Raw genomic sequence first — 27,752 nt, 5'->3', positions numbered from 1 at the left:
ACCACAGCAACCTCACACAAGAAATACATCTGTGAGGACCTGTGCCCAGCAGCAGCCTGCCTAACCTTGGACGAACGTGGCCACCCTCATTATTGATCCTTGTAACCAAAGATGGTGGTTTCAAGACAATTTATGCAATCCTCCTCCCTTTACCTCTAAAAATCTTTTATCTTTAAAAACTTTTGCCTTCTGAATACACTCAAAGTTTACTATGGCATGCATAGTACACCTGTCCTACTCTTTCTGGAATAAACTCATTATTTTTGGAGAATCTCTCTGCTCCCATTTAGGGTAATGGTAGTAATTTGTCATGGAAGTTCTAAGAAACTAATAAATCAGTAGTCATGGTCTCTGTGCTTAAGGAAATTTATAATCTTCTATAGGGGAGAGGATGAGCTAGGGCAAGACCCTGAAGGACTGAACTAAGGTCTATCAGAGTCATGATAACAAAAATTTTTAATAGTGTAGGAGGCAACTGAGAGAAAAGCCTTTGTGAACAGAAAAGGCCTCAAATGTGGGGTCAGTACTCCAAAAATGGACTGAATTTAATAGGCAGAAAAATGGGAGTTAGATTGGGAGGGAAAAGTATTCAAAATAAAGGGTTCTACTGAAGTAAAGCACTGAATGGGGCAAAGCTTAACATGTTTAGAGATGTCAAGTGGTGCACAGTTGGTTGGAGTTTGCGTATGAAAAGAGTTCTAGAAAAGCAACTTAGGGTGAAAAGGCCCCCAGAAACAATGTGTATATATTTTAACATATTCATATGCTAGAGATATCCTGAGCTGCTATCAAGATCATTGGGTCAAATATTGTTATTTTATATGTAGAAAAGGAGATTAAAGGATGAATCTACTTTCCCTGAGGTCTCATAGCAAGGTCTGAAATCTGGATCATTGGTTTAGTAGTCATCTCTGCAGTAAATCTTTCTGGTTTTATGAAATGCTCCTTCTTCTCTGGCCTACCTTTAAAATTTTTAAATACTAAATATAAATTAACTGTTATTTTTTTTTTGAGTCCCAGTTATTTATATTCAATATTAGCTACCTATCTGGTTGTGGCTTACAAACACACACAATAAATCTTTTCATAAAAATTCTTAGTGGTGCTGCTGGGCTCACTCCCAACATTCCCTTCTGTCTTTCCTAACCTTAGAGTATGTCTTGTAATTTAAACTCAGTCTAGAAAAATTACCATTTTAAAGTATTTTACTTGTAACATTACATTACATGTTATTCTTTTTAATATAAAAAATTAAATAGAAAAGTGACCTGCTATCTTATTGCTAACTCCTGTTGACTTTTAAAAAAATAAAATAAAATACAAGTTCATAGTAAGAAAATTCAAATATCACAGAAATGCAAACAGTGTGAAAAGTTAGTTAAAAATTCCCCTTAACAGACACTAGAAAGGCAATATGTCAATCAATGGAAGGGTAACTGATGTGATACAGCAATTTGTATACGGGGTAAAAGCGGGAGTTCATAATCCACTTGAATCAAACCGTGTAATATGATGTATTAAGAACTATGTAATGTTATGAACGACCAATAAAAAAAAAAATTCCCCTTAATTTGCTATTTCCCTGAATATATAAGTCACCAACAAACTCTTCTCTCTTTTCAGAAAAAAATATATATGTGCAACATAGATGTTTTTTCTTAATGTAGTACCATATGAAATGCCCTGCACCTTGCTTTTTAATTTTCCTTAAACATAGTTCAGGAAGCTCTTTCAATGTTGCAACTTACAGAATCAGTTTTTAAAAAAGATTTCATAATATTCCATGATCAAGGTCTGCCACCATTTGTTTAATCAGTTCTCTATTACTTCCTGTGTTTTGATATTACAAATAGTACTATATCTTGTGCATATTACTGTGTCTAGCATGTTTCTTAAATATATCTGTAAAATCCTAGCAGTGAAATTACTGAAAATTATCATGCTGTTTTCTTATTTTAACACCCTTTAATCTGACACCTCCATTCACACACCCATGGCAATTAGAATAAAATCCAAATACCTTATTGTGGTTTACTTGGGGGTTAACACTTGATCCCTGCCAACTCACCCACCAACTAATTTTCCACTTTGATTATCACCCCAGCCTTTGTCCTGAATGCTGCAAGCTCTACCTCAGGGTCTTTGTACATGTTTTTTTCTTCTTTGTAACACACTTCAAGAGGTAGCTGCTCTCTGTCAGTGAGGTCTCAACTCAAAGTCACTTCCTCGGTAAGGCCTTCCAGGTTGGTGTGAACACTCTTGGAGCTTCATGGTAATGTTAGCATTCCACTGTTTTAAGAATTGCTCTTTCTTCCCCTCTGGAATGTGAGCCTCAAGTCAGCAGGAGCTCTATCTTTCTTATTCTCCACTAAGTTGCAAGAGTTCAGATGAGTATATAGGCTCAAGTAATATCTGGAAAATTAAAATGGTGTGGATTAAAATTGTCATATAAGCTGCCAAACTGCTTTGCAGAGAAATCACCAGTTTTCTTTTTCTTTTTCTTTTTTTTTTAAAGAGAGAGTGAGAGAGGAGAGAGAGAGAGAGAGAGAGAGAGAGAGAGAATTTTTTTAATATTTATTTTTTTTTTAGTTCTTGGCGGACACAACATCTTTGTTGGTATGTGGTGCTGAGGATCGAACCCGGGTCGCACGCATGCCAGGCGAGCGCGCTACCACTTGAGCCACATCCCCAGCCCCGAAATCACCAGTTTTCACCACCAATAACCATGCCTGTTGTGAATGATTTCTTTATTCTAACAAGCATTCATCATTTTTTAGAACTGTCCTCTTGAAAGGTCAAGATAGGAACTTATCTCTCATTTTGGAACATTTTTTTTCTTTTTAACATAGGTAAGACCAATTCAGATAATTTAAACATAATCCCAAATCCATCTTTGGAACATAAGCAAGAGACATTATATGAATAAGGACCATGATAAAAAAAATGTGAATTTCTCAAATTACTTGGAAATTTCTATGATGACTAGTAAGAATAATGAATTTAAAAACTGAACTCTTCTTAGACAAAAGGAATTCTTTCCTTGCAACGGACAATGAGGCCTTTCCTGGATTTTCTTAGTCTCGATTCCTTTTTTATTTCCCTAATTTCTTTCATTTATTTAATCAATCATCCATTCACCTCACAAATATTGATGGATTGCTTGTAGGCCCAGGCACTATACTAAAATCTTTTATCTTTCATCTGACCACACCCACCTTTGAGCCTAATTTTGCCTAGTGTTTTGGTCTGGGTCTTAACTCCAGAGATAAAGTCTGTAAGTGGATCTTTAGGTATGTCAAACTTATATATTAATATGCTAATCATCAAGTCTAGCCCTTTGATTTATGTAACATTATATTGAAATTTTTTAAACCCTCTTTCTTTAATTTCTTCTACCTTCCTCTTATAGAGATATTTATCTCAGTTCCCACTTTTCAGAGATTAGGGGCACCTAAGTTTAAATAAAATACCCCCTCTTCAGCCTACTTGGTAAGTGGGGTAAATGGACACCAGAGAAAAGAAATTGTGTTCCTGGTCCTAATATGTACCTAAGGTTAAATGCATGGGTTGCTGATTACTATTTACTTTTGTTTACTATTATATCCAATATTAGATTATTACACTTCCATGTCTCATATTTCATTTCCCCCAACTTTTGCTGGGAAATGAATGAGGGGACCTAGGAAGCAGAAAATATTATTCTCTCCAGGCAAAGAAAGGGAAGTGTGTGTGGAAGTTGAGGTTAAAATGAGGATGCGGGGGTTCAGCTGTGGTCAACATGACATTCAGCCCTCTCCTCAAGCATTATTCTTCTGTTCTACCTACATGTATAATAAATAAAGCAAAATTACTCATGCATACAAATAAAGTTTTTGCATGGGACCAGTTGGTCCAGTTCTATATGCTAAGTCCCTTTCCTCCTTTGCCTCTGTTCGTTAATGATCCCTCTCCCCTAACCCAAACCTCCACCTATGCCCCTCTGCTCTTCCTCCCACTTCCGGCTCCTAGTCTCCTTTGACTTTCGACCGTCCTCATCCTCAGCATCCCCTGTCTGCACGCGATTGAAGAGCTCTGCGGGCCAGCCGGCCCCTGGAAAACGTGAGTCAAAGCCAGAGCTCCCGGGTGGGGCTGGGGGAGGTTCCGGAGGGTCCCCCGGGGTCGCGGAGGTAGACCTGCCTTCCCTTCACGTGCGATCCGAGAGCAGCCTGGAGTTCTCCTGCAAGAGCGAGCTGGCAGGTTTTACTATTTCCCAATTGTTTACTCTCCAGGCTCGTGGGTCCACGCGCCTCCGGGCTGAGCTCCGCACGCCGAAACTTCATTTACAGGGAGGGCAAAAAGGCCCACGAGGTTGGGGACTGAGGTTTGTGGGTGACCTCCAGGGCACTTCCTCCCTTTCCGTGCCCTTCCCCCACTCCTCCAGCCACCTTCGCGTCCACAAAACTGCCCCCCTGGGCGGGGAGAGGTCTCGCTCTTTCGCGCCCTCCCGGGCAAGGGGTTAATTTTCCGATCGCATGAGGGGGAGGAGATTTCCCTGTAGACGAGTAAAAAGCGTGATGGACAAACGTGCGGGCACTAAGACCGCAAGGCATTCATTTCCTCCTACGGTGGATGCGGACGCCGGGAGGAGGAGAACCCCAGAGCGAGGACCGGGGAGCCGTGGCACAGGCAATGCTCAACCCTGGATGTAGCTGTGAGAGGAGGCTGGGAGAGAGCTCGACTGCCGGAGACTGAGAGGCCGGGGAAGACCTCGGGGGGTGGGTGGGGGAAGCAGACAGGAGAGCACTCGAAATCAAGCGCTTTACAGATTATTTTATTTTGTGTAGAGAACACGTAGGGACTCCGAAGATCAGCCCCAATGAACATGTCAGTGTTGACTTTACAAGAATATGAATTCGAAAAGCAGTTCAACGAGAATGAAGCGATCCAATGGATGCAGGAAAACTGGTAGGTGATGCTTTCGCGTGATACTGTTCCCGGGAGCCCTGTGCGTCTCCCTGGAGTGCATTCATGTCGGTATTTCCCTGTCTGGGCGTGAATGGAGCGGTGAATCGCGGGCAGCAGCTAGCCAAACGCGGAGTTCCTAGGTCTGCGAGACACTGGGGCTGCCTGAGCGCGAGGTCGGTGGGTGCCCTGTGTGAACCGCGACTAAGCAGGCATCTTTATATAGATTATATAACATAGAACATATATGTGTGCCAGGAGTGATGTCTGCGCGACAGGGAAGGCAAGAGAGATGCCACAGTCCGGATTCCCCACCTGTGCTACCTCCTGGCTTTTATCTAGATTTGGGATTTTTTTTTTTTTCTTCCCCTGCTTGGCCTCTTGCAACCGAACTGTGCAAAGCCATGGAGAGGGAGGACCCTATCGCTGGCTCTCTTTAACCCTCTCCCGCCCGCCGCCCTCGGCTCTGGTCCTTGCTTTCTCCCCATCCCTGGTGTCCTTCCTTTCTCCTTGCAGCTCTTCTACTTCACTGCTCTCCTCTGCCGCTCCCCAGCCGGATGCCTCCTTTCTAGGACCCCTTTCCCCACGCGGATCCCTTTCCGGTTTCATAAAGAGACTGGGGGTGGAGGGGCGGAGAGGAGGGGACAATGAAAACTGTAATAAAAATGAATGAACCCGAACGAGTGGAGCCACGCCATTATTAAGTTTCTGTTTTACGGAAACGCCTTTTGGACACACTCACTTCTAATTCAGTGCGAAGCTGCTGTTGGGAGTTCAGGCACACAGATTAGAAACCCCTCGGTCTGAAGAGTCCTTGGGAGATCTTACACAGAAAAAACTTCACCTCGGGAAAACATCTTTCCTGTTTACTGTGTTTCCTCCCCTACTCCTTTTGAAAATCCCTGTGTGGGAGGCGATCCTGTGTCACCTTGCAATATTTAACAGGGGAGGTTGTACTCAGCTTGCTTCTTCCTCTTAGACTGAGCTGTGGCAGACGTTTCCCTCCTTCCCTTAATCCGGGGTCTGGCTTTCTGTAAAGTGCAAGCAAAACGTTCCCCGTAGCTGGGCAGTGGCCGGCCGCCTCCTGGGGCTTGAGAGTGGAGGGTCCTACCCTAGGGGACCCGGGGCGCTGGGAGATTCCGCCGCCGCGTGCAGAATCTGCCTTCCCTCCCTCCCTCCGCTCATCAATGGGAAACTGGAGACGCCGGCGCGCTCCGGGCAGGGGCGGGCTGGTGCAGTGGGAGGGGGTGCCTCGGGGCCACTGCCTCCGGTAAGGGGTTCAACTTATTCTCTCTCAGCCCCCTCGGAGTCGCAAATCGGAGTCTGAAGGCACGGCTGCTACTCTCCTCTCACCTCCGGGCAGGCGTGCAGCCTTAGTTTTCAGCCCGTCGGCCACGGGCCCACTGGCCATTTGCGGCCGCATCCGGGCGGAGCCTTCCCCCTGCCCGCGCGCGCCAGCGGGGCTGGGCCTGCCCGGGGGCGGACGCCGCGTGCTCACTCGGGCTGCAGCGGGCTGCGGCGTGGCTGGTGGGCGCCGTGGGCCGAAGGCCCCAGGGCTGCGTCCGGTCACACTGTATTTTACCAGGGGAGCGCGAGCTGCCAAGAAGGACGGGAAATGCAGCAGGCACGGGGTGGGGGGCTAGGTGCCTTCCCAGGCCACCAAGGCAGAGATCCCCGGGGCTGGGTCCGAAGGAGGTTGTATACCGCGACTCCGGCTGTCGTTGGAGATGAGATGTTAGGAGACCGGGGCATTTCGGGGAAGCCGAGCCCCCTCGTGCCCTGCCACCTGGGTGCTTCCCTAGTTGCACTTCCTCCTCCCGCTTAGAGGGTGGCGCTGAAGGCTGGGAGGGGGCGGTGACCCAAGCCGGCGGACGGCGGGAGAGAGCTCCTGGCCGGCTTAGGGCTCAGGTCTTCTCTGCAGCCGTTTTTCGTACCTTTTCTTGCTGCACTACTTGTGCCTGTCTTTCTCCTCCAGTAGCCCCGTGTGCTCTACATTTTTTAATGCTTGCTGTGCTCATGACTGGGTGCCTCCTGGTTGGATCTGCCTTTCCGGAGTCGGCTTCCCCTTGCCCTGCCGGCTGATTCCATTCACTGTTAGCCCTTCCTTACACCACCGCGGTCGATACTGCCTCTTATTTGTTGCTTTTTCTCTAAGGCCACTTCCTATGCCTGTCCCAGGACCATTTCCCGCCACTTCTCTGCGTTCGCTGAATTAGTACTCACAGGACTGAAAATAGCAAAAAATGCACCAATCTGTTTGCCTGTTAAGCCCTTACCACTGTTTCCTCCTGGCCCTTTATCTGTCTTCTGGCAATATCTTTTCCTGGTACTTATAAATTTATATTCGTGCCCTCTACCAGACCATCAGATCTTTAGGGTACAATCTTTATTCCATTTTTGATGTTTCAAAGCACCTGATAGATGCCTGGGAAATGCTTATCCAGTGATTTAAATCAAAATATATCCAAGATTTAACATGCTTGTCCTTCCCTTGCATTTTCAAACCATGTTATAATCAGTTTGTGATTTTCCCCTTCCTGCTGCCTTGTTTGTTAATTTTATGTTCGTGAATTGCATATTACAGTCCAAGAGCCCTGCTGGCAGTTACACCTTTCTTGTAACTCTTCTTGACACTAATTGTCCTGCTTTCTCCTTTTACCCCAGTATCCTGGTGGTCCAATTTTAGAACTGTCTTTACCCCCAAAACAGCCAAAAAAAATCTTCAGATAGGTGTATAAGAAAAAAATTAAGATTTTTAAAAAAGAATTTCCTTTGTTAACAGAAGGGCATAGACCCTTTTGGGGAGGGGGAAATTTTAGGAAACTACAGAATCTTAACTTTCTCAGACCCATTCTCTTAAAATGGTTTAAAATAACTTCTGGAAGAAAAACACCATGAAGAGAAGCTTCTACCCTGTCTTTTTTTTTTAAAAATATTTTGTTTTTTAGTTATAGTTGGACACAATACCTTTATTTTATTTTGTGTGGTGTTGAGGATCTAACCCAGAACCCCCCATGTGCTAGGTGAGCCTTCTACCCCTCAGCCACAACGCTAGCCCCCTACCTTGTCTTTTGAGAATTTATTTGTAATTGTCATTAAAAATCTTAGACATAGCCTCAAACAAAACTTACTAATTTAGGGAATTAGAATGTTTCTGTCATAAATGAGCTCAACAGGCTTTTGAAGAATTGTGAGAAGGGCCAGAAATGGTGCTTTGCCTGTATTTTGGCTGTGCTAACCAGCATCATTCAAGAGGATCTAGAGTAAGAATTTGTTAAACACACTCTATAATTCCGACCTGCTAACTTAGCAAACATTCAGGGAATGGGGCCCTATTTTTGAAGTGGTGTTTTTATATATTTTAAAGGGTTGGACTGACACAAGTCTATCAAGTTTATTGCTTTAATGTTTAAACTGATATTCATTGGCCTAGACATGAAGTGAATACTGTAGGTTTTAAACATTTTTGTATCAGGGGCTGGTGTTGTAGCTCAGTGGCTGAGTGCTGGCCTCACATGTGTGAGGCACTGGGTTTGATCTGCAGCACTACATACAAAAAAAATTTATTTTTGTATTAAATAGTTTCATATATAATAAATTAGCAAAAAATGGGAAGTAATAAGTATATCCCTGAAGAATCATCCTGAGGCACATCCTAAAACTACATGTCCAGTTACAAATATCTTGAGTAATATTATCTGGGTGAAAGTTTCTTACATGAGGTAGAGGAAATTGCCTGCTTTTAGCTCCAAGTAGTGTTTTTGAGTTCCAATTTTACACTGAAAAGCCCTTGTGATTTTACAGCATTGAAAATAGAGACACGTTGTTCTTTTATGAGATGTCTGGCCTTTACCTGTTATTCTCACTAATAGCTGACTTCGTAAGTGCTGCTAGCAAGGGAAAAAGATTGGTAAGGCAACATAAAATTCATTGAGTGAGAGGGAAAGCCAGGCTCTGCTTTCTCCTCTTTCAGCAGCCTGCCAGGTTTGTGCTAACAACAGTGGATGCTAGTTGCTCCGGTTGTAATTGTCTAGCCAATGATGATTATCTTCTGATGTCGGCTGACACAGTGTTCTCCAATAAGAAAGCAGGAGGCCTGTGCTGACTGCTGTAACATTATGTATGTGAGGTGACGTCATCAGAGGGCTTGCCTAGAACCTCCTGAAACCCTCCCCCCTCTCCTGGCATCCTTCACACATCCAGCCTTTCAGTGCTTTGTACTTTTTCTGACTTTCTGCTCTCTTTCTGACTGTGGTGATGGTTATAAGGAGTTTATTGTTTTTAAATTCGTATTCTATGTTATAAAGTTAGGAGATAGACATTTCTAGATTTAAATTTTGTCCTTGCAGAGGAAAACTTTTTATTCACAAATTTGATTTTACCAAAGGAAAAAATGGTAAGAATTTAAAAGGAGTTACTCATCTGTATATTCTTTCTTCCATATGAGGTTTGGAAAGTCACAGAATGTACAATTTCAGGATTCAAGAACTAGAAAGAGCATTATAATGTTATATTAGTATTTTATTCAAAAGATAGCAATATAAGGCTGATGAGACTTTTCAAATGAAGGCATAGTACTAGGTCATTACTTTTCCTGTAATGAGAATTGCTTTGAATTGCTCCCTTAAATTCACCTGTAATGTACTGCATGCATCTTCCAGAAAGATTGCTGGAAATTAGTGCAGCCTATGGCCACAGAACAGAATAGGCCAGAGTTTCATTTAGTCATTATTAGCATTACAGCAAATATGGCTTGGGTCAGCTGTCTAGGAAAATACTGTGTCCATACTATACTCGTTATATTGTTGCCACCTACTTTGGAGACTCACAGTTCTTAATATTTTTAAGATTAAAAAGTCTTTTTAGAGGAGAGAGAGAGAGAGAGAGAGAATTTTAATATTTATTTTTTAGTTTTTGGCGGACACAACATCTTTGCATGTGGTGCTGAGGATCGAACCCTGGCCGCACGTATGCCAGGTGAGCACGCTACCGTTTGAGCCACATCCTCAGCCCAAGATTTAAAAGTCTTAAGTGTGAGGAATTCAGTGTGTCATCCAGTAAATTTTAGAAATCACTGGGATATAGGTGTCATATGTGGTAGGTTAAGAGCAAAAAGCCAGAAAATGTATAGAAAGGAAAATGTGGTCTATGTTGTGATCCTTGAAAATAATTAAAAAAGTTGTATGGGAACTTCGATTTGAGCTTTCATGTAACTTTCAAGAAATGATGTATAGCTGGGCCCAGTGGCTCAGGATGCTGAGGCAGGAGGTTCGCAAGTTTGAAGCCAGCCGTAGCAACTTAGGGAGGCCCTGAACAAAGACCTTGTCTCAAAATAAAAAAATAAATGAGTGGGGATATGGCTCAGTGGTTAAGAAAAAGAAAAAAAAGAAAGTAAAGAAATGATCTATATTCTTGCCATCCTTGGTTCTGATTCCCAAGGATAAGAGCCACCTTAACTTAGATAGTTTTGTAACTATATTATCCATTTCTATGTGTTTGCATTTGTTACTATATGGTGAAAAAAATCTTTACTTAGGATGTCTTGTTAAATTAGCAATTTTGTGGTATCCTGAAAATTGCTTCTTGTATTTATTTTGATGTTTCCAAAACTGTTATGGTACATTAGGGATCCAATTCTAAAGTTGACCACTCTGTATCCAAGAGTTGCTTTGCATTATTCCTTGAAAAGGAGAGTCTTTCAGCTCAGGTAGTGGAAAAGCTATGAACAAGATGTAGACTTGGAAATACTTAGGAAGGCATAGAATAGCTGTCTGATTAGTTGATAGCCAAGAAAGTAAAACTAATAGTATGGCACTATTATGACAATTCAAGAATTCATCTTCTCATCAGTGATCTGGAATATTTTAGGTCCAGATAATTAATTTTCTGAAATTAATTATCCAAAAATTGCCTTGATGATTTGCTTAATTTTTCTTATATAGGGACAGGTGAGCTGTTCTGCCCTTTATTAACAGGAACCAGACATCAGTCCACAAGATTTGCTTCAGCTCTCTCTTTCTTATGCCCTACCTCAAATCTACCTCCTTCCATTTGCTTTCCATTTATCTTTGTTAGGTGAGTTCAGGCATTTACTTAGAAAAGTTACCTATACCACATACATCATTCCTGTTGATAACCCTGGGCAATCTGAATGAAAACGTAGATTGGCTTTATTGTAATGTTAAGGCACATAACTTAATTTCTTTTCTATATTCTTGTATACCAGCAGGTACTTATGTGTAATGTTGAAGTAGGTATTCAGAAGATTTTTTGTGAATGGGGGTTTACTGGTGGTTGAATCTAGGGGTGCTTAGCCACTGAGCTACATCCCCAGCCCTTTTTCAGTTTAGTTTTATTTTATTTAGAGATAGGGTCTTGCTAAGTTAATTAGGGTCTTGCTTCCTATTTATGTATATGTGTGTTCATCATCTAGGTGAGTGTCTGGGCTCTTCTTCCTTGAAGCCTCCTGTCTCAGCTTCCCAAGCTGCTGGGATTACAGGTGTGCGCCACCGCATCAGAGAACTTTTTTTAAAAACAGCATCTCCAATGATTTATTTTATAGGTAGATTACCCCTTTTTAAAAAAGCTTTGCCTGCTAGTAAAAACAAAAAAAGAATTTGTAATTTTAAGTTTGTTGTACAAGAGTCATCCCCCAAACATAGGACAATATAAGTCTTATCTGAGTTCACACCTATGTGTTTGTTACGGTTCAATTCTTTTTTATTTTATTTTTTTTGGGGGGGTGGGTATTGAGTCCAGGGGTATTGTATCATTGTATCACTGAGCTATATCCCTACACCTTTTTACTTTTTAATTTTGAAATAGGGTCTTGCTCTGTTATTGAGGCTGTTTTTGAACTTGCAATCCTCCTGCTTTAGTCTCCTGAGTTGCTAGGACTGTAAGTGTGTGCCACCATGCCTGACTGTCATGATTCATTTCTTCTTGATCATTCATGATTTTTAGTTTTATGTTTCTTTATTCCTAGTATATTGGAATATCAGGGTCTTTTAGAAAACCTTTTATTCATTCATTTATTCATTTTGAACTTTTTGAAATTTAACTTTAAGCCTGTACTTTGTACAAAAAAGTATACAATTAAAAAAGGCTTATATTTAACTCTGCTGAGATAAATTAGTTAAAATGCTGCAGTTGGAACACTACAGAGATCAGCATGGTCCCTGCCCATGGATGAAACAGATTTCTAAAGCATTCCTTATTTTTAAAAAAATGCTGAGAAAAACTAGTTATGTGGCTTGGAGGCAATTTTACTGGATAGATAATCATTCATGATTTTCTAGTACAAAAGTATAATAATTCTGTTACCTTCAGGGTTTCATATATTAATTTTTTTCTTTCTAAAACTTGTTGAAAATTTTCTAATTGTAATATCATAGGGACAATATTGATACAATTGTTATGAGGTTTGTGATCATTTATTTTAAGTAAAACAATTCCATTTTCTAAAAGATACACTTCAGATGTTTAGCTTAATCCTTAATTTTATTAATACCTATCCTTGCAGCTAGTTTTTAAAAAATGATCTTTTGAATTTTGAAGCTGAGTTTCTGAATTGGCTACTTGTTAATTCTTACGCAGAGTATAGAGGATCATTCTTTGAGGTTGACTGAAAAGATCAATGAAATGCACGTTTACCATTTTTCTCTTTTAGGAGAGCCCAGACACTCACCTAGATGATGAACACATACACGTAGATGTGCATAGCATATGTTAAAAGTGGCTTGAAAATAATGAAAGTAGTGCCTATGAAAGATCATGTCTTCTCCATTTCTTGCTTCCATAAAAACATCTTTCTGAGCTGAACATACTTTTCTAAAATTTGTTGCAAAATACTTTCTACTGCTGTGTCATTAAAAAAAAAAAAAGGACTAGTTAAATGATTGACTTTAATAAGTTTCAAGCCACAAAATTCAAATATTTAGCACGTTAGGCTTATATCAATTATTGTTGAAAAAGAACTTCCATATGATTAATAATTGCTGAAACCCTCAAGTTTTCCTGTCTTTGGACTCAATTGCTTAGCTCCTTCCACAAGCTGCTAGGCCTGCCCTAACTGGGGTCATTGACTTTTATAGGTGAAGTGAGTTCAGTGAAATTGAATGCTTCAAAGCTAAGAATTTCATGATAACTGTTTTTGGAGGCTCAATGAAAAAAAAATATATATAAATAAATAAATAAGTCTGATGAAAGATTTGTTCTGAAACTTTAAGTATCTGAGACTTCTGTCAAAGTCTATGAGTGCCCTTAGCATTTAAGGTCTGGACTAGCAGTGTTTATCGTTATAAGAAGGTAAAAGGTATTTTACAAGAAAAATGTGCCCTAAATATTATCTTCTGCAGTTTCCTTTCAACTTTATGACTTTTTTAGTATAGACTTTAAAGATCTTTGAATATAGGGTACATTTTCTTCATCCTGGAGCAGTGATTGCAAGCATTTTTTTAAAAGGTTTTTGGTTTGTTAAGTCCCCACAGCCACCCTTCTATGTATTATCTTTTAACATCTGTCTGGCTCTGTCAGGGATAGGCCTGTCTGGACAGGAAAAGGACAAATGGGCTCCCAGCCTAAAGCTTGGATGGGGGCAGGAATCACCCAGGCCCCAATCATTCCCTCATTTGAATGCTAATAAATACTCAATCAGTCAAACAGTGCACTTGGAAAACTTGGCCGCCTTCAAGCATTCCTGTGGTTTTAGTCCAGAGAACCACATCTTGAGTCATAATTGTCACTAAGTGGATCCTGAACACTTAAGGCTAGAATAACTACAGAAAAGCGTGTATTAGCTTTAGTGGGTATCACAAACAGTAAACTGTGTAAATACTTTAATCATGGAGAATTACTACTTTCTGAATGTCACTTGTTTAGTATCTGTCAACACTTTTATAATCACAGAAAGTCATGACACCTTTAATGATGTTCCTACCATAAAACATTCTCCGTTTGATTGAAAACAAACCATGGCGCACAGATTTGGAATATTTCTTAACAAAGCTTCAGCCTGCAGAATGCGGTGTGCCTGCTTCTCTGTGATATTCACCTCACATTCTCAGCATGGTTCTAGACTCAGGGAGTTTGTGTATCCATCTGGCACTGCCAGTAGCCAGGCTTACCTCAGGGCAGGCTTTAGTAGTTGCTGGTAACAGCCACCCCCTGTTGACAGAAAAATATGTGTAGGCTGGGAATCTCCCTCTTCTTGCAGGTCAGCTCCTACAATGTGAAGACTGAAAGAAGACTTTTTTTTTTTTTTTTCCCTAATGGTCCTGGCGAAGAATCTCATGTCTTGTGTAGGCCAGGCAAATGCTGAGCCACCAAGCTACATGCCAGCTCTCTATTTCCTGAGTCTAAAGTGAAAAAATCATTACTATAGGACAAAGAAAGGAGGACATTAAAAAATATAAAGTTGTTGGAAAGCAAACTCTTTTAATTCTTACCCAGAGGCAAGCATTGCTAATTTGCCATGTCTCCTTCTCATGGTTTTCGTGTATTTAGATTATTTGCTACATAACAACATATGTTCTGGAGACCGCTGTGGGCACTTGACATTACATACTATCTCATCAGACTTTTCTATGTTGCTTTTTTCCTCTTTTCACAGTAAATATTTTTTTGTGTGTGTGTCATGAAAACCATAATCCTCAGTGGCTACTTAATGTTTTATTTTGGGGGTTGACCCACTCTCAATGCTGAGCACATTGAGGTGCTAATAATTTTTTTTATTCGGAATAATCCCCTGAAGTTCTCTCTCTCTCTCTCTCTCTCTCTCTCTCTCTCTCTCTCTCTCTCCCTCCCTCCGTCTCTCTTTTGGTGTATGTGTGCCTTTCTCTTTATAAGTAACCCGTAGGTCAATACCCTCAGAAGAGAAGGGACATCCTCTGTTGGCTTCAGCCTACACAATATGATTACAGGGAGATTATTGCTGTCCTCTATTTGAACTAATGTTTTATTGCTTTAACTTTTCAGGTTTTTACAGGTGTGGCGATGGGTATTCCCTGTGGGATGGTAGTGAAGTGGTTAAGCCCATGGACTTTGGAGCCAGTGTAGCTGGCTCACATCCTTGTTGTGCCATGTAGGAGCTGAGTGATCTTTGGCAATCTCATTAGACTCTCTTCTCTTGGTCTCCTCTTTAACTTGGAGCTGATTACAATACTGCTGTTAGGGATGATGAAGATAATGATAAAGAAGTCAACCAGTCTACCTGAGCTGGTTGTGAGGCTTAAATAAAATATTGTGCATTGGAGTTTTAGAAACCTTTAGAACATTTTTTTATTTCACCATTATTCTCATCTGCACCAGACATTATGGGATCAAGACAAAAGTGGGAGATTAGATGGAATCATAAGTAAATTCCTGAGGTGACCCAAAATGGCCATATATCAATCTGCAAATAACATGAAAAAGAGCCTCTCATGTAGGAGCCACCATGAAAGTGGGCCCCAAGGGGAACAGAGAAGTATGACACCAACTCTGCCTTCAAGAAATTTTCAAACTCCTTTAAAGTTCTGCAAGAGAAAACTTTGTTCATATAAATGTGGTTGAGGGCTGGGGTTATGTCTCAGAGGTAGAGCGCTCGCCTATCACACGTGAGGCACCGGGTTTGATCCTTAGCACCACATAAAAATAAATAAATAAAATAAAGTCATTGTGCTCTTCTACACCTAAAGGAAAATATATTAAAAAAGTGTTGGACTGGGGATATAGCTCAGTTGGTAGAGTGCTTGCCTCACATGCACAAGGCCCTGGGTTCGATCCCCAGCACCACCAAAAAAAAATGTGGTTTACTAAAAAGTATGGGGCCAGTTTTATTAAACACATTTGAAACTCTTTCAGAAGCTGTGCTTTGTCTCAAAGCCACATAACAGTGTGAACTATAGGCAGCCCTAGTAATAGACACTGATTACAAATTTATTTTCTATAAAACATTGTCTCAAGTAATCATTTTCGAGTAAAAGTATACAGTCTTTGTATGCGTTACACATTGAAAATAAAAATCACTCTTGTCAATTAGTGAAATGATAGTAGCTAAACATGTAGGGATTATGAGTTTGCAATGCTATGCTTCAAGCGAGTCTTTGGTTATTGTTTAATAATTCTTTTGTTTCAGTGACAAAGGCCTGGCTGTTGTGTTTCTTAGGAAAGTAAAATAGGAGACCATCATACCTTGGTTGGAATGGGGGAGGAGGAAGCTTCTTCCATCTGTATTCATTTCCCTGCTGACTACTGGTTCACTCCTGGAGTTGGCATTGCGTGGACAGCTTGCTCTCTTTGTTTTCTTACTATTAGTCTTTTATTGTTTGTTTGTTTCCCTGTGATACCAGGGATGGAACCCAGGGATGATTAGCCACTGCCACATTCCCAGTCCTTTTAATATTTTATTTTGAGACAGGGTCTTGCTAAGTTGCTCAGGGCCTTGCTAAGTTGCTAAAGCTGGCTTTGAAATTTCGATCTTCCTATTTCAGCCTGCTGAGCTGATGGGATTGCAGATGTGTACCACCATGCCCGGCCACTTCTGGAGTTTTATAACTAGTCTCCAGGCCAGTATTGCAGAAGTTCATAAGTGGACTGACCCACTGGGCCCCTGTCAACTGCAGTGATTCCTGTTTCAGATGTCCTATTGCACATACTTAGGATTTGTGGTTTCAACACCCAGTGAAGCAATGCTCTAATTTTGACTTGGGTCATCCAGGTTCAGAGAACTTCATTGAGAATCCGCTTTCAGCCCATTCCACTCGGGGTGCCTCTGATTGCTTGAAGGTTCTTTTTCCCACTGACCTGAAGATTCTTTTCCATATTGACTGGCAGGTTACCGGTCTTCCATGAGCCCTAGTTTTGATTAGGGCTGATAGTTCTGACACTAACTGCATTTTCTTCCCCCACTTTCCCGTATATGAAGATGAAAATGTGGTGAAGAAAATGCAGTTAGTGTTCCCACTAACTTTCAGAAATAAGTTTTTGAACCTCTATTTTGGGAGTGCTGATAATGCTTCTGATTGTAACACTTTGGTACCTGGTTCTTCTCTAGTTCCTTGTAATTATTGAAATTCTTTTTCTGCTGATAAGAGGGAAATGCAGGGCAATAAAAGTTTGAGGAAAATGCCTTGTCTTTGTGATCCTAAACGGGCATTTGGGCCAGACTCTCTGCAGTTTGTTTCCCCAGAATATGCATGCACAGGTAGCATCCCAGAGATTCCCATTTAGCAGGTCTGTGAAGGGGTGCAGATGGGTGGAGAAGCACTGCTCTGCTCTGGTTCTGCCCCACATTGTTTGGGGCTGTCTTCTCAAAACCACTGATCTCAGTTGCCCTGCTCTCTATTATGTCATTACACAGATAGAGACGTAATTCAGTACCCAAGCTCCCCCCTCTCTCTTCTCTGATCCACAACCCAGTTGCCTGTGCTGTTTCTCAGTTACATTTCCACCTGTTCATTTCATCAGCCATGGCTGCCTTCTGGCCCCCATGGTTGCCATGTGCCTCCTCTGTCACTGCCCTGACTCCCCCTCCTCTTCTGTAGTCTTCCTGCATTGTCTAAGTCACAGATCTCATCCTGCCGCTCTAGTAGTGAAAAACCTTCAATGGTTTCCCACTGTCTATTGACAAATCCAAGTTATTTTAAAAGGTTTGAAAGGGCATTCAATATCTGGCTCCAGATTACCTTTCTCGTGTTACCTGTTGAAGCAGCCCTTATCCTACACCTGCTTATTCAGATTTGAATTCCAAAGTCTTTTTTTCTTCCCACCCACTTGAAATCCTTCCTTGTGGTTTGCAGCACTCGGTTCATAAACAGATTACTATTTTCTCTTCTGGTGTTGAAATCAGTACCTACCACAGAACTTAGCATGGAGTTGCAGTCAGTGTGTGTTGAGTAGATGAACACAGGGGTGTCTGGCTCTTCATTCACTTTCAAATGTGTCTGGTTGTGTTATCCCCGTCCATATTTTTATTTTCTTAAGTGAATCATGGGAGAATGTCCAGTGCTTTAAAAATATTTATTTTATTCTCTTAAATTTACTTTTAAGAGGAAATGGTATCAGGTTTGTGTGACTGATGCTTAGTGAAGTGAACTCTTGCTAATATTGGAATCTAGTAGGACTTTTTTACTTATTCAAGTCATCTCCTCCAATCAGAAAAAAAGTGACATAAAAAAAAAAGATTCCTTTGATGTGGGATAAGGAAGGGTGGCATTGCATGCATAAGAAAAAAGAAACTGGAAGAAAATAATGCCAAAATGGCGAAAAATAGTTGTGCAAAGGTGGCATTCTGTAATCTATTTATGTTACATTCTGGGACTGTGTGAGTTGGGTGATGATGGGTGTTGTCCTATTTTCGTTAGCTGTTATGTGCTTATGATTCTTATAATGATGTTCATTATAAGAAGATGTTTCATTTTACAATTATCTAGTGTCGGGTAACAAAATGTATTGTAAAAACAAATGCATTTTTGAATTACCATTAAAATGAGCAATACAGTTAAATGTAAAGGCAGTCTTTGAGGACACTGAACTACACATTTTTACTCCAAAAAATACACTTTCTTAGATTAAGATAGAAATGAGCCATACTGTTGATGTTACGTTAAACTTCTTTCTACAAATAATACATTATTATACTGTGTGATTTTTTTTTTTTTTTAAATTTTAAGTAGGAAGGGGTCATTCTTTAAGGGAGACTGATAAAAGACATTAACATTGCTATTTTTATGTATGGGCTCAGGAATGTGTCTAATGGGGCAAAGGTTCTCTAGGGACAATACTCATCTAATCTAATAGAGATAAAAGATTAAACATAAACCTGTCCCTGGAGAGACCAAATGAATCAGATAATTGGCTCAGGGACCTGATGGCACCTGGAAACAGGCTGTGCACATACCTGGAATATATCATCATCAGATCTATCTAGCACTGCAGAATGCCTAGGTGACTGTGTCTGATTTAGGGGACCTAGTGGGGTCTTGTTGCATTCTGAAACGAAGGATGTAAGGAGGAGACAGTGTGCCCTGTCCAGAGGCTCTGGATTGAGAGAGTCTGGTGTGTCTGGTCCTGTCAGAAGTCCCAAGAGTCTAGATGGGAGCAATGAATGGCAGGGCTTTTCCCAGGACTGCTTTGAGGAGCAGATCTGATCAGTCTTGGGTCCTTGCTTTGGATTCTTCCAGACTTCTCTCAGAGAAATGAGAGAGGCGGAGCACTGCCGTATACAGAAAACAAGGTTATCGGGTTTTTTGTTTTTTACATCTTATTACCCTGTAGTTGACCAAGTTAGCCAGACTCTAGGAAGTTAGACTGAATCTAGAATTTGCCCTTTCATACTAGTCTCTTCCTGTTGGCTCCCCTTGTCAGAAAGCAGGGTACAGGTAGGGGAAAGGGAGGTTAAAGCAGAAAGTTCAAAATCCTTTGAGATACAACTGTTCAAAAATCTCTGAATGATTCAATGATGATCTTTTTGTTCAGTCCTCTGTCTAAATTTAGACAAAATTCCATTGTTCAGTTATAGACATCTAAATGATTTCTGGAAGCAAGAAAACAAACTGTACTGGAGAATAATAAAATGCCATTTTACACGTATAGAAAATAAGTGCTACAGAAAATTAGTCTTAGTGTAATTAATATTCTAATAAGTTCTATGCCAGTTGAATTAGTATAATTAATGTTTTAGGTATATTAGACTTGATGTTTCTTGGAGAGCACTAAAATACTATTTCCTCATAAGATAATTTTTCTTATAGTGAATTTAACCATTTAATGTACTAAATATTTATGACTTCCTTTTGTAGTATGAGTAGAAAATGCACATTTCACTTTTCACAGGTAATTTTTTTTTTGTAAGTGAAACATTTTCTTATAGAAATTTATTTTAAAAAATTTTAAAGTTAACTAACTCAAATAAAGCATTACATACATTGTTTCATAGTTTATGGCCACGTGTCTATGTCTGACTAAACTTGAAGTGTTGTGACTAGAGCAATTACTGTAAATATGTAGACTCAATGCCCTTCTAATTGAAAGAAGAAATATTATATTTGACTTTTTAAAATATTACGAATTTTCATATCCTAATATTTAAACTTGATTTTGAAAATAATCTTCAATTTTAATACTAAGATGAATACTATAGTATTTAAAAAATAAACAGATGAGACTTATTTTTTTTTTTTAAATCTGGCAAAGATTCACCCTAACCTTTATAGTTTTGCTGTTACGATAAGAAGAAATCAATGCACTAGCCTTAGATTTGGTGTTATTTCATATGGAGAATTCAGGCATGCCCACAATTAAAAAAAAAAAAAATTTAAGTTTGTATCACATGGATGAAATAACACACCAATTATGGAAAACTATACCAATCAAACTAAAAGACTCACATCAGGTCCCGAGAAGTGAATTCTACTAACCATTGACCAAACCTCTAAAATTGAGACCCAAATAGACTTTTCCTCCTCTAAGTTGTTCTTGTCTGGTATTTTGGTCACAATGACAAAAAGGAAACACACCATGGATAAAGAATAAAAACTCTGCCTCAGAGATTTGTGAGTTCATCATCTGAGTTAACATTCTGTAATTTTGTGGGGAATATTTCTTTCCCACAAGAAATTTGATGTCTGGACCCCCCTACCCCAACTCCCCCCCACTAGTGCTAGAGGGACCAGGACAGAGATTCTGAAGCTGGGGAAATTTGTTTGTCCTACTAACTAATAAAACGTGGGTGCAACTTGATGCCTCCTTCAGGATTAAACTTTACTCAGTGGAAAGAACATAGAGTTTTTTATGCCTGTGGTTTATTATGTTTGAGCTTGCTGTGATAGATCTAAACTGTTTTCCTTAGGTAGTTACAATATAACAGCTCCATATGTCTTGTTGATTAGCAATATCTAGGATATTTGGAATATTGTACTTTTCTAAAGTATCGTATAAATTTATGTTTTCACTGATTTTAGGTGAGACCATCAATAGTTTGCCAGTTGTGTTCAAAAGTTAGCTTAAATTGGTGGTGTTTTTGTGTTTTTCATTTGAAAAATGAAAAGTATTATTCCTGTTTTCTTGTGAGTTCAGCTGAGTTTAGTGATTTAACATTTTTATCTGACTTTCTGAAAAAATATGCATATTGTTTTATTAGTTAAAATATGTGCATCTGGAGTATTGGAATTATGGAGATATACATATAATCTTTTATAAAAAAAAGATTTAACGTAGAGGAGTTGTAGGGTTCATTTTGATAAAGCAAGATGTATACTGTCCCTGAAATAATTTTTAAAGGAAATAAACTTCTATCAGGTATAGTTTTTGCTTTCTATGAATAGGTATGGAATAAGAACTTTATTTTCTATGTACTATAGAAAATTTAGGAGAGACAATTAAGCATAAAGAAGAAAACAAATGTTACTCCCAGAGATAAATATAAACATTTTGATATAAATCTTTTTTTGTTTTGTTTTTGTTTTGGTTGATACTAGGTATTAAGCCCAGGGGTGCTTATCCACTGAGCCACATTCACGGTCCTTTTTATATTTTATTTTGAGACAGGGTCTTGATTAGTTGTGGGCCTCGATAACTTGCTGAGGCTGGCCTCAAAGTTAAAATCCTTCTGCCTCAGTCTCCCAAATAGCTGGGATTACGGGCATGTGCCACCAACCCTGGCTTGGTGCAAATCTTTTCAAACCTTCTTTCTACCTACCTTTATGTTTCTATTTTTTTTTTTTTTAAAGAGAGAGTGAGAGAGGGGAGAGAGAGAGAGATTTTTTTTTAATATTTATTTTTTAGTTCTCGGCGGACACAACATCTTTGTTGGTATGTGGTGCTGAGGATCGAACCCGGGCCGCACTCATGCCAGGCGAGCGCGCTACCGCTTGAGCCACATCCCCAGCCCTATGTTTCTATTTTTAACACAAATGTTATCACAGCGTTCACACTATGTTTTTCTGTAGTCTTTTTTTTCTTTATAAAATAGAATGGTTCTTTTTCTGTTTTAAATACTTCCTGCACTAAACTGTAAATGGTGGAGTTAACATTTTTTTAATTTAATGCTCTAGCTGACACATGAAAAGTTTGAGGAATGTATATTACTTTTGTATATTAGCATGTTATTATCTAATATTCTTAGAAGAATTTTTCTTAAGGAAAAAGAAAACTAGTAGCTTTGAAAAATACAAAAATACATTAAAGTGGTTTTAATTTGGACCAGTGGAATAAAAGATGCAATAAATTTCAGTTATTCCCTTTATGGATTATGTCCTATTTTGGTAATATTCATCAGTTTGCTGTGCAGAATTTACTTGCCAATCGAGGAACTCTGTCAAGATACTTTGAATTGCAAGTAACAGAATTTAATTAACTAAGGCTTAAAACATAAAGATATTTGACCATTTTACGTAAGTCTGGTTGGAAGCCTCTGGTTATTTAGTGGTTTAATAATGTTGTCAAAGACCTAAATTCTTTTATTTATTTATTTTTAAATTTTTAAAATTTCTGAAATTTTATTTATTTTTTTATTAGCTACATATGACATTACAATGATCTTGGCAATTCATACATTTGAATCATTGGGGTATAATTTCTCAAAGTTCTAAATTCTAGTTTCTGATCTGCTATCCTTGATCCATTTTTCTTCATAGTCACAAGATGGCTGTCATATCACCACCCTTCCTGCTCCAGTCTCCCAAATAGAACAGAAGGAGCAGTGTGAAAGGAGCCTTCTTTTAGTTCTCTTCCTTACCAAGGAGGAGCCTCCAATCCAATTTATACTTAGTAAATTTATGTAAGGAGTTGCCCTTATTGTTGGTTAAACTGAATCTCTGGACACGCCTCACTTCTAGACCACTCAATGGCAAAGATGATGGTGATTTCTTCACCCACCCTTAGGCTGTCCACTGATGCCTTGAGATCATCGTGCCAATCTTGCTTTGGCCTTTAGGGCAGGCACACTGCCTCCCATGCAGAATTAGGTAAAGTCATTCTGTCGGTGGAGGAAGGGAAAGGTAGGTGTAAGGTGCCCCTCCACCATGCTAGCTAGCATACAACCACGGGCATGAGAAGAAAGGGAAGATTTAAGATTGTAGTCAAAATCATCTTGGTAACTTTACATGATTTCTCACAAACAGAATGGTCTGATTAAAAAGTAGATTTATTAATGTTGATTTATTCCTGGTAATGTTAAGTGTAAGTTATTTTTAAAATGACTCTTTTATCTCTAAAGATAGAGCTTTGTGTGTGACCTTACTAATGGAAGTGGAAGAATCATGCCCAAGCAACATACAAATAAGGCCTCAAGAATAGCTTTACACATGACCTGACCCAACACTGACCAAGCATTGGCACCACTGATATCAGAATATGTCTTTCGACCTTAGGTATATCAGAAAGTATCTCTTCAGCCTTAGGTATTTCTTAGATCTTACATAGCCTACCAAAGCAGGGTGCTGTTTAGACTATATGCTGTTAATGTCTCTGCTGATTCATGTAATGCAGGACATCGCACAGAGGGCCATGGGATTACAGACTGAGTGTGACTCCAGGACTAATTTTCTTGCATTGTAATCTTTGTTTAGTCATTTACTAGCTCTGTGATGCCAAGGGGATCATGTGTCTTCTGAACCTTAGTTTCCTTGCCTGTAAAATGAGAATAATATTATTGACCCAATAGAGTTGTTGCATTGACTGAATGAATTAGTATATATATAGCATTCACTTACTGTAATAAGTTTTAGTTAAGTCATCAACCTTGACATTAAGGGGATCAATATTTAAAGTTTTACACAGTATCTTCATGTTATCTCATGGTTTCTTTACTGCAGTGCTTTTAAGTAGAAATTTTATCCCTAAACTATAGGTGAACACATTATACGTTTATATCTGGATTGTGAATGAGTTTAACTGAGGTTCAGTTTCTAAATTTCATTTTATTTTATTTTATTTTTGCTGCTGGGGATGGAACCCAAGGCCTTACACATGCATTCTACTTCTGACTTATATTCTCAGTCCCTTCTGTTTGTTTTCTAAGTTTCGTTCTTTCTTTCTTTTTCTTTTTCTTTTTCTTTTTCTTTTTTTTTTAGTTGTAGATAGACTCGATACCCTTATTTTATTTATTTATTTTTATGTGGTGCTGAGGATCGAACCCAGTGCCTCACACATGCTAGGCAAGTGAGGATCGCACTTATTGAGCTTCAACCCCAACCCCATGTCTTTTTAGTTTTTAATTATAAATTTTATTTACAGTGTAAATGGGAATTTTAATACTTGTGACATTTATAAATTCTTAGAAGTCTCCTAGGAATTCATTGTACTTAATGAGAATAATTGTTGATTCACTGCATTAAGTTCTTGGGATGGGTTTAGATGCATAGATATTCCAGCTTGAGGTAAGAGTAAAACCATAGATGAAGGTCATGGTATCATTTGTGACAGTTTCCTGGCCTTTAAATTTTTCCCATATCTATGCATTTTGCATCTATCTTCTTGCACTTAAGTCCTGAAGGCCTGATGGGTGTAGTGTTGGAAAATCAGACTCATTTTGGTGAATATGTGTTGATGCTCTGGGAGTGTTAAGCTCAGTGCATCAGGGAGAAACTAAGGCCAACAGAAAACTTGGTAAGTATAATCTAATTTAGTAGGGACACATGCAAAAAGAGATGCCATCTGTGTTATTTTTTCTTTTAGTTCATGTTCAAAAGTAACACTGATTTTAAGTGAGACCCTGTCTCTAAATAAAATACAAAATAGGGCTGGGGATGTGGCTCAGTAGTTGAGTGCCCCTGAGTACAATCCCTTGTACCAAGAAAAAAAAAAGTAACACTAATTTCATTACAAAAATACATATATATGCACATGTATGTATTTTCATAATAAAATGTATATATGCATATATGTGTATATATATATACACACACACATATACACACATAAAAGCTGAATGGCTTTACATCCCAATATTTTAAGTCTTTAAAAATTTGCATTGAAGATAATGCTATTTTACCTTATTTTTTCACAAAGCATTTAGCAAAAGAACCCACCAGTTAATCAAGACATGTTTTTACAGTTCAGGAAGTTGTTTTGGTAAAGTATAGACAGGGCTGAGTGGCATAAGAGAGCAAATTGTATTACCAAATTGATGACCTCCTGTGCAGATGTAGAAATCAGATCTAATAAAGTTTTATATGATAATCTGGAGTCTTTTGAAATGTATTAGCTGTGGATTTTTTTTTGTCAAGAAAATGGATGTTTGTGGGTGTCACTAAGGGCATTAGAGAACTTAGAGGAGATTGACCTGCTGGGACCATGTGGGTCTGCTTCCTGTTGCTGCCTATTCCTGTGCCTTAACAGTGGCGTGCCCAGGTCCATGTTGATTCTCAGGCTTCACTAGGTCACACCCAGCAGTCTGTTCTGTCTAGGTGGTGAATTGGGTCAAAGGTGCTATTGGGATATAAGATATGCAGATAAAGTCAGTGGATCACCATTAGGGTGATAAGTGGTGTGCTTTTGGTCTTTCTACACAAACCTGTATCACTCAGCACTGGGTGTGTCAGAAAGTGTCACTCAACATACACCTATGTGAGAAATCACTGTGACTTTAAATTCTACTTTTCCTTTTGTACTTAGGACTTGAAGAAAAAGCAAGTTTGAGAAACCTGGGCAATATTGCTGGGTTTCATGTATTTCCCCTGAACTCTGCAGCATAAAACTCAGATGCAGGTCCTTATATCCCAGGAAACATAAGTCTCTGGCCTCCAAAACAGAACAAAACACTTTGCAGGTTCCACAGTAAAAACAAACAAACAAAAACCAAAACTAGCTACATTTTAAGTACTTGAGGCTAATACAACAAGTATTTATTTTTGCCAGCATTTATTTTTAACTAAGCATACTCTAATGACATTTCTCAAGAAGAAAGGAATCCATTCGACTAAGCAACCCATATCCAGTATGGATTCTATCCCAAAATGCTCTTCCTTGCCAGGGTCCAATTCATGGGTCTGGAATGGATTAGGGCTGTCTGCTTCACACCCATGTATGCACCTGCTGCAAGGAGGTACAAGCGATTCCCATTACTTGCAATTGTGTTGTTCTCTGAAGTGGCTGAGAACACTAAATTAGCACACACTGAACCATTGCTCCCAGGGGATACCCAGGGTTAGTTTCCTGAAGTTTCTGGTCTCATTTTTGACAATGAGTCGATATATAGTCTTCGTTTATATGTTCTATGAAAGACATCTTATTTAATATATTTTATTGATTAATTAACATTGAACTCCTAGCCCTACAGCTCTTTTTTTTTTTTTTTTTTTTTTTTGTGGTGCTGGGGATTGAACCCATGGCCTTGTGCATGTGAGGGAAGCACTCTACCAACTGAGCTATATCCCCAGCCCCTTAGCCTACAGCTCTTGTCACTCATGCATAAGTGAAGCTTATTTAATGTGTGTATTTCTCTGTAAGGCGCATCATGGTCGTCTTGAGCTTAGAATACTGCACAACATTTTGGCACTGGGGGCCATTTTAAATAGCAAAAATACAGAAAACAGAGAAATGCAAAACTCTTGGGACTAAGGAGATGATAAAAAAGGATATTTGTTTACAGTGTGAGATCCAAAACAAAGCAGAGCATCCTCTTGTTTGACCCCCCGCTGGGAATGTGCAGTCATGGATGACCCAAATTTGTAAAGGCAGCTTCTCTAAAATTCTTTCCCACAGGACACTGGGAAGGCAACAACTTGTCTTTTCAAATTTTAAATCACAAAGCATCCCTTTATGATTGGAGGTTAAAAATTTTATTCAAAGAATTAGATTTTAAAAAGTCTTATCATTTCTGCAGAGAACTGGGGAAAGGGTGAATGATTCCAAATACACACACACACACGCACACACACTCACACAGTGCGTCCTTTGCCATTGTTTTATAAATGTGGAAAGAGATTGGAGTACGTTTGGAAATTATGAATAATGCTTACCTAGAGGCTTCTATTGGACATTGACCTAAGGATATTAACTAATTGTGAAGAGCTTACCATGTGCTTTATGAACATTAACTCAATTCCCCATTTTAGGAAGGAGGCTTTGTGTTTACGTCCTGCAGATAATAAATCTCAGGCACAGAAAGGTAAAGTAACTTGTAAGAGGTCACAGAGCTGGTAATCAGCAGAGCTAGGCTTCAAACCCAGGCAGGCCAGGTCCACACATAGTGCTGTGCTCCCTTTCCTGCCTTGACCCATGACCTCGGCACCTGTTGGGAAAATTATAGGAAACCGTTTTCTAAATAGAATATTTTAAAAGAGTAGAGTAGGACGCTGGCATGGGTTCATTTTGTTATAGAAGGCTCAGACCGATGGAAATGTGAGCTTGCAGTTTTTGGAAAAGTTCTGATTGTATCTACTGAATTAGATTCATATTCTATTAATTTAGCAATATAACGAGCACACACTAAAAAATACAGTTAGGAAATTCGGATTCACTCTTGAAAAGTTTTAATTTTTTGAATACCCTCTTATGTTCACTTCAATTTAGTTTCTATTCATAAAGTGAAGTGAAGGCAAAATTCTGCTAACATAGTAATCTTAACTAATAAACACTACCAAAGCACACCTCCCAACTGCAATTAAGCACTGAATCTGAAATTTCATACTAATAATAAAAGAAAGAACTTCTTTAAATGGCCAGAATACTTGTCTGCTCCTAAAAGTCCTCAGAAAGTTTTATAGTCATTAGAACAGCTTAAACATGGAGGTAGACTTTCTGTTCTTTTCTCTCTGAAAAAAATAAGAGAACTCTACATATTTTTAAAATGACATATGTGAGCTATTTGTCTGTTCTTGACAAAGATC

General features: G+C 39.2%; 1 protein-coding gene and 2 non-coding genes across 3 annotated transcripts in view; all 3 read left to right on the top strand.

Moving 5' to 3' along the window:
• The first annotated feature begins 4,832 nt into the window (after positions 1-4,832).
• Elovl6 (ELOVL fatty acid elongase 6) overlaps positions 4,833-27,752 on the top strand; it is a 119,610-nt gene continuing 96,690 nt past the window's right edge. Inside the window, exon 1 of the mRNA XM_026410632.2 lies at positions 4,833-4,944. Coding sequence (XP_026266417.1) covers positions 4,856-4,944 — 89 coding nt within the window. The 5' untranslated portion in view covers positions 4,833-4,855. The remainder of the gene's footprint in view (positions 4,945-27,752) is intronic.
• LOC113198054 (U6 spliceosomal RNA) lies at positions 12,055-12,162 on the top strand. The gene has a single exon (XR_003302798.1). It is a non-coding gene; the product is annotated as a U6 spliceosomal RNA (small nuclear RNA).
• On the top strand, positions 15,645-15,717 carry Trnav-cac (transfer RNA valine (anticodon CAC)). Its single transcript has one exon. It is a non-coding gene; the product is annotated as a tRNA-Val (tRNA).

This window comes from Urocitellus parryii, chromosome 10 (assembly GCF_045843805.1).
Source record: "Urocitellus parryii isolate mUroPar1 chromosome 10, mUroPar1.hap1, whole genome shotgun sequence".
In the NCBI taxonomy this organism is placed as follows: domain Eukaryota; kingdom Metazoa; phylum Chordata; class Mammalia; order Rodentia; family Sciuridae; genus Urocitellus; species Urocitellus parryii.
This window is presented reverse-complemented; position numbering and strand designations above follow the sequence as displayed.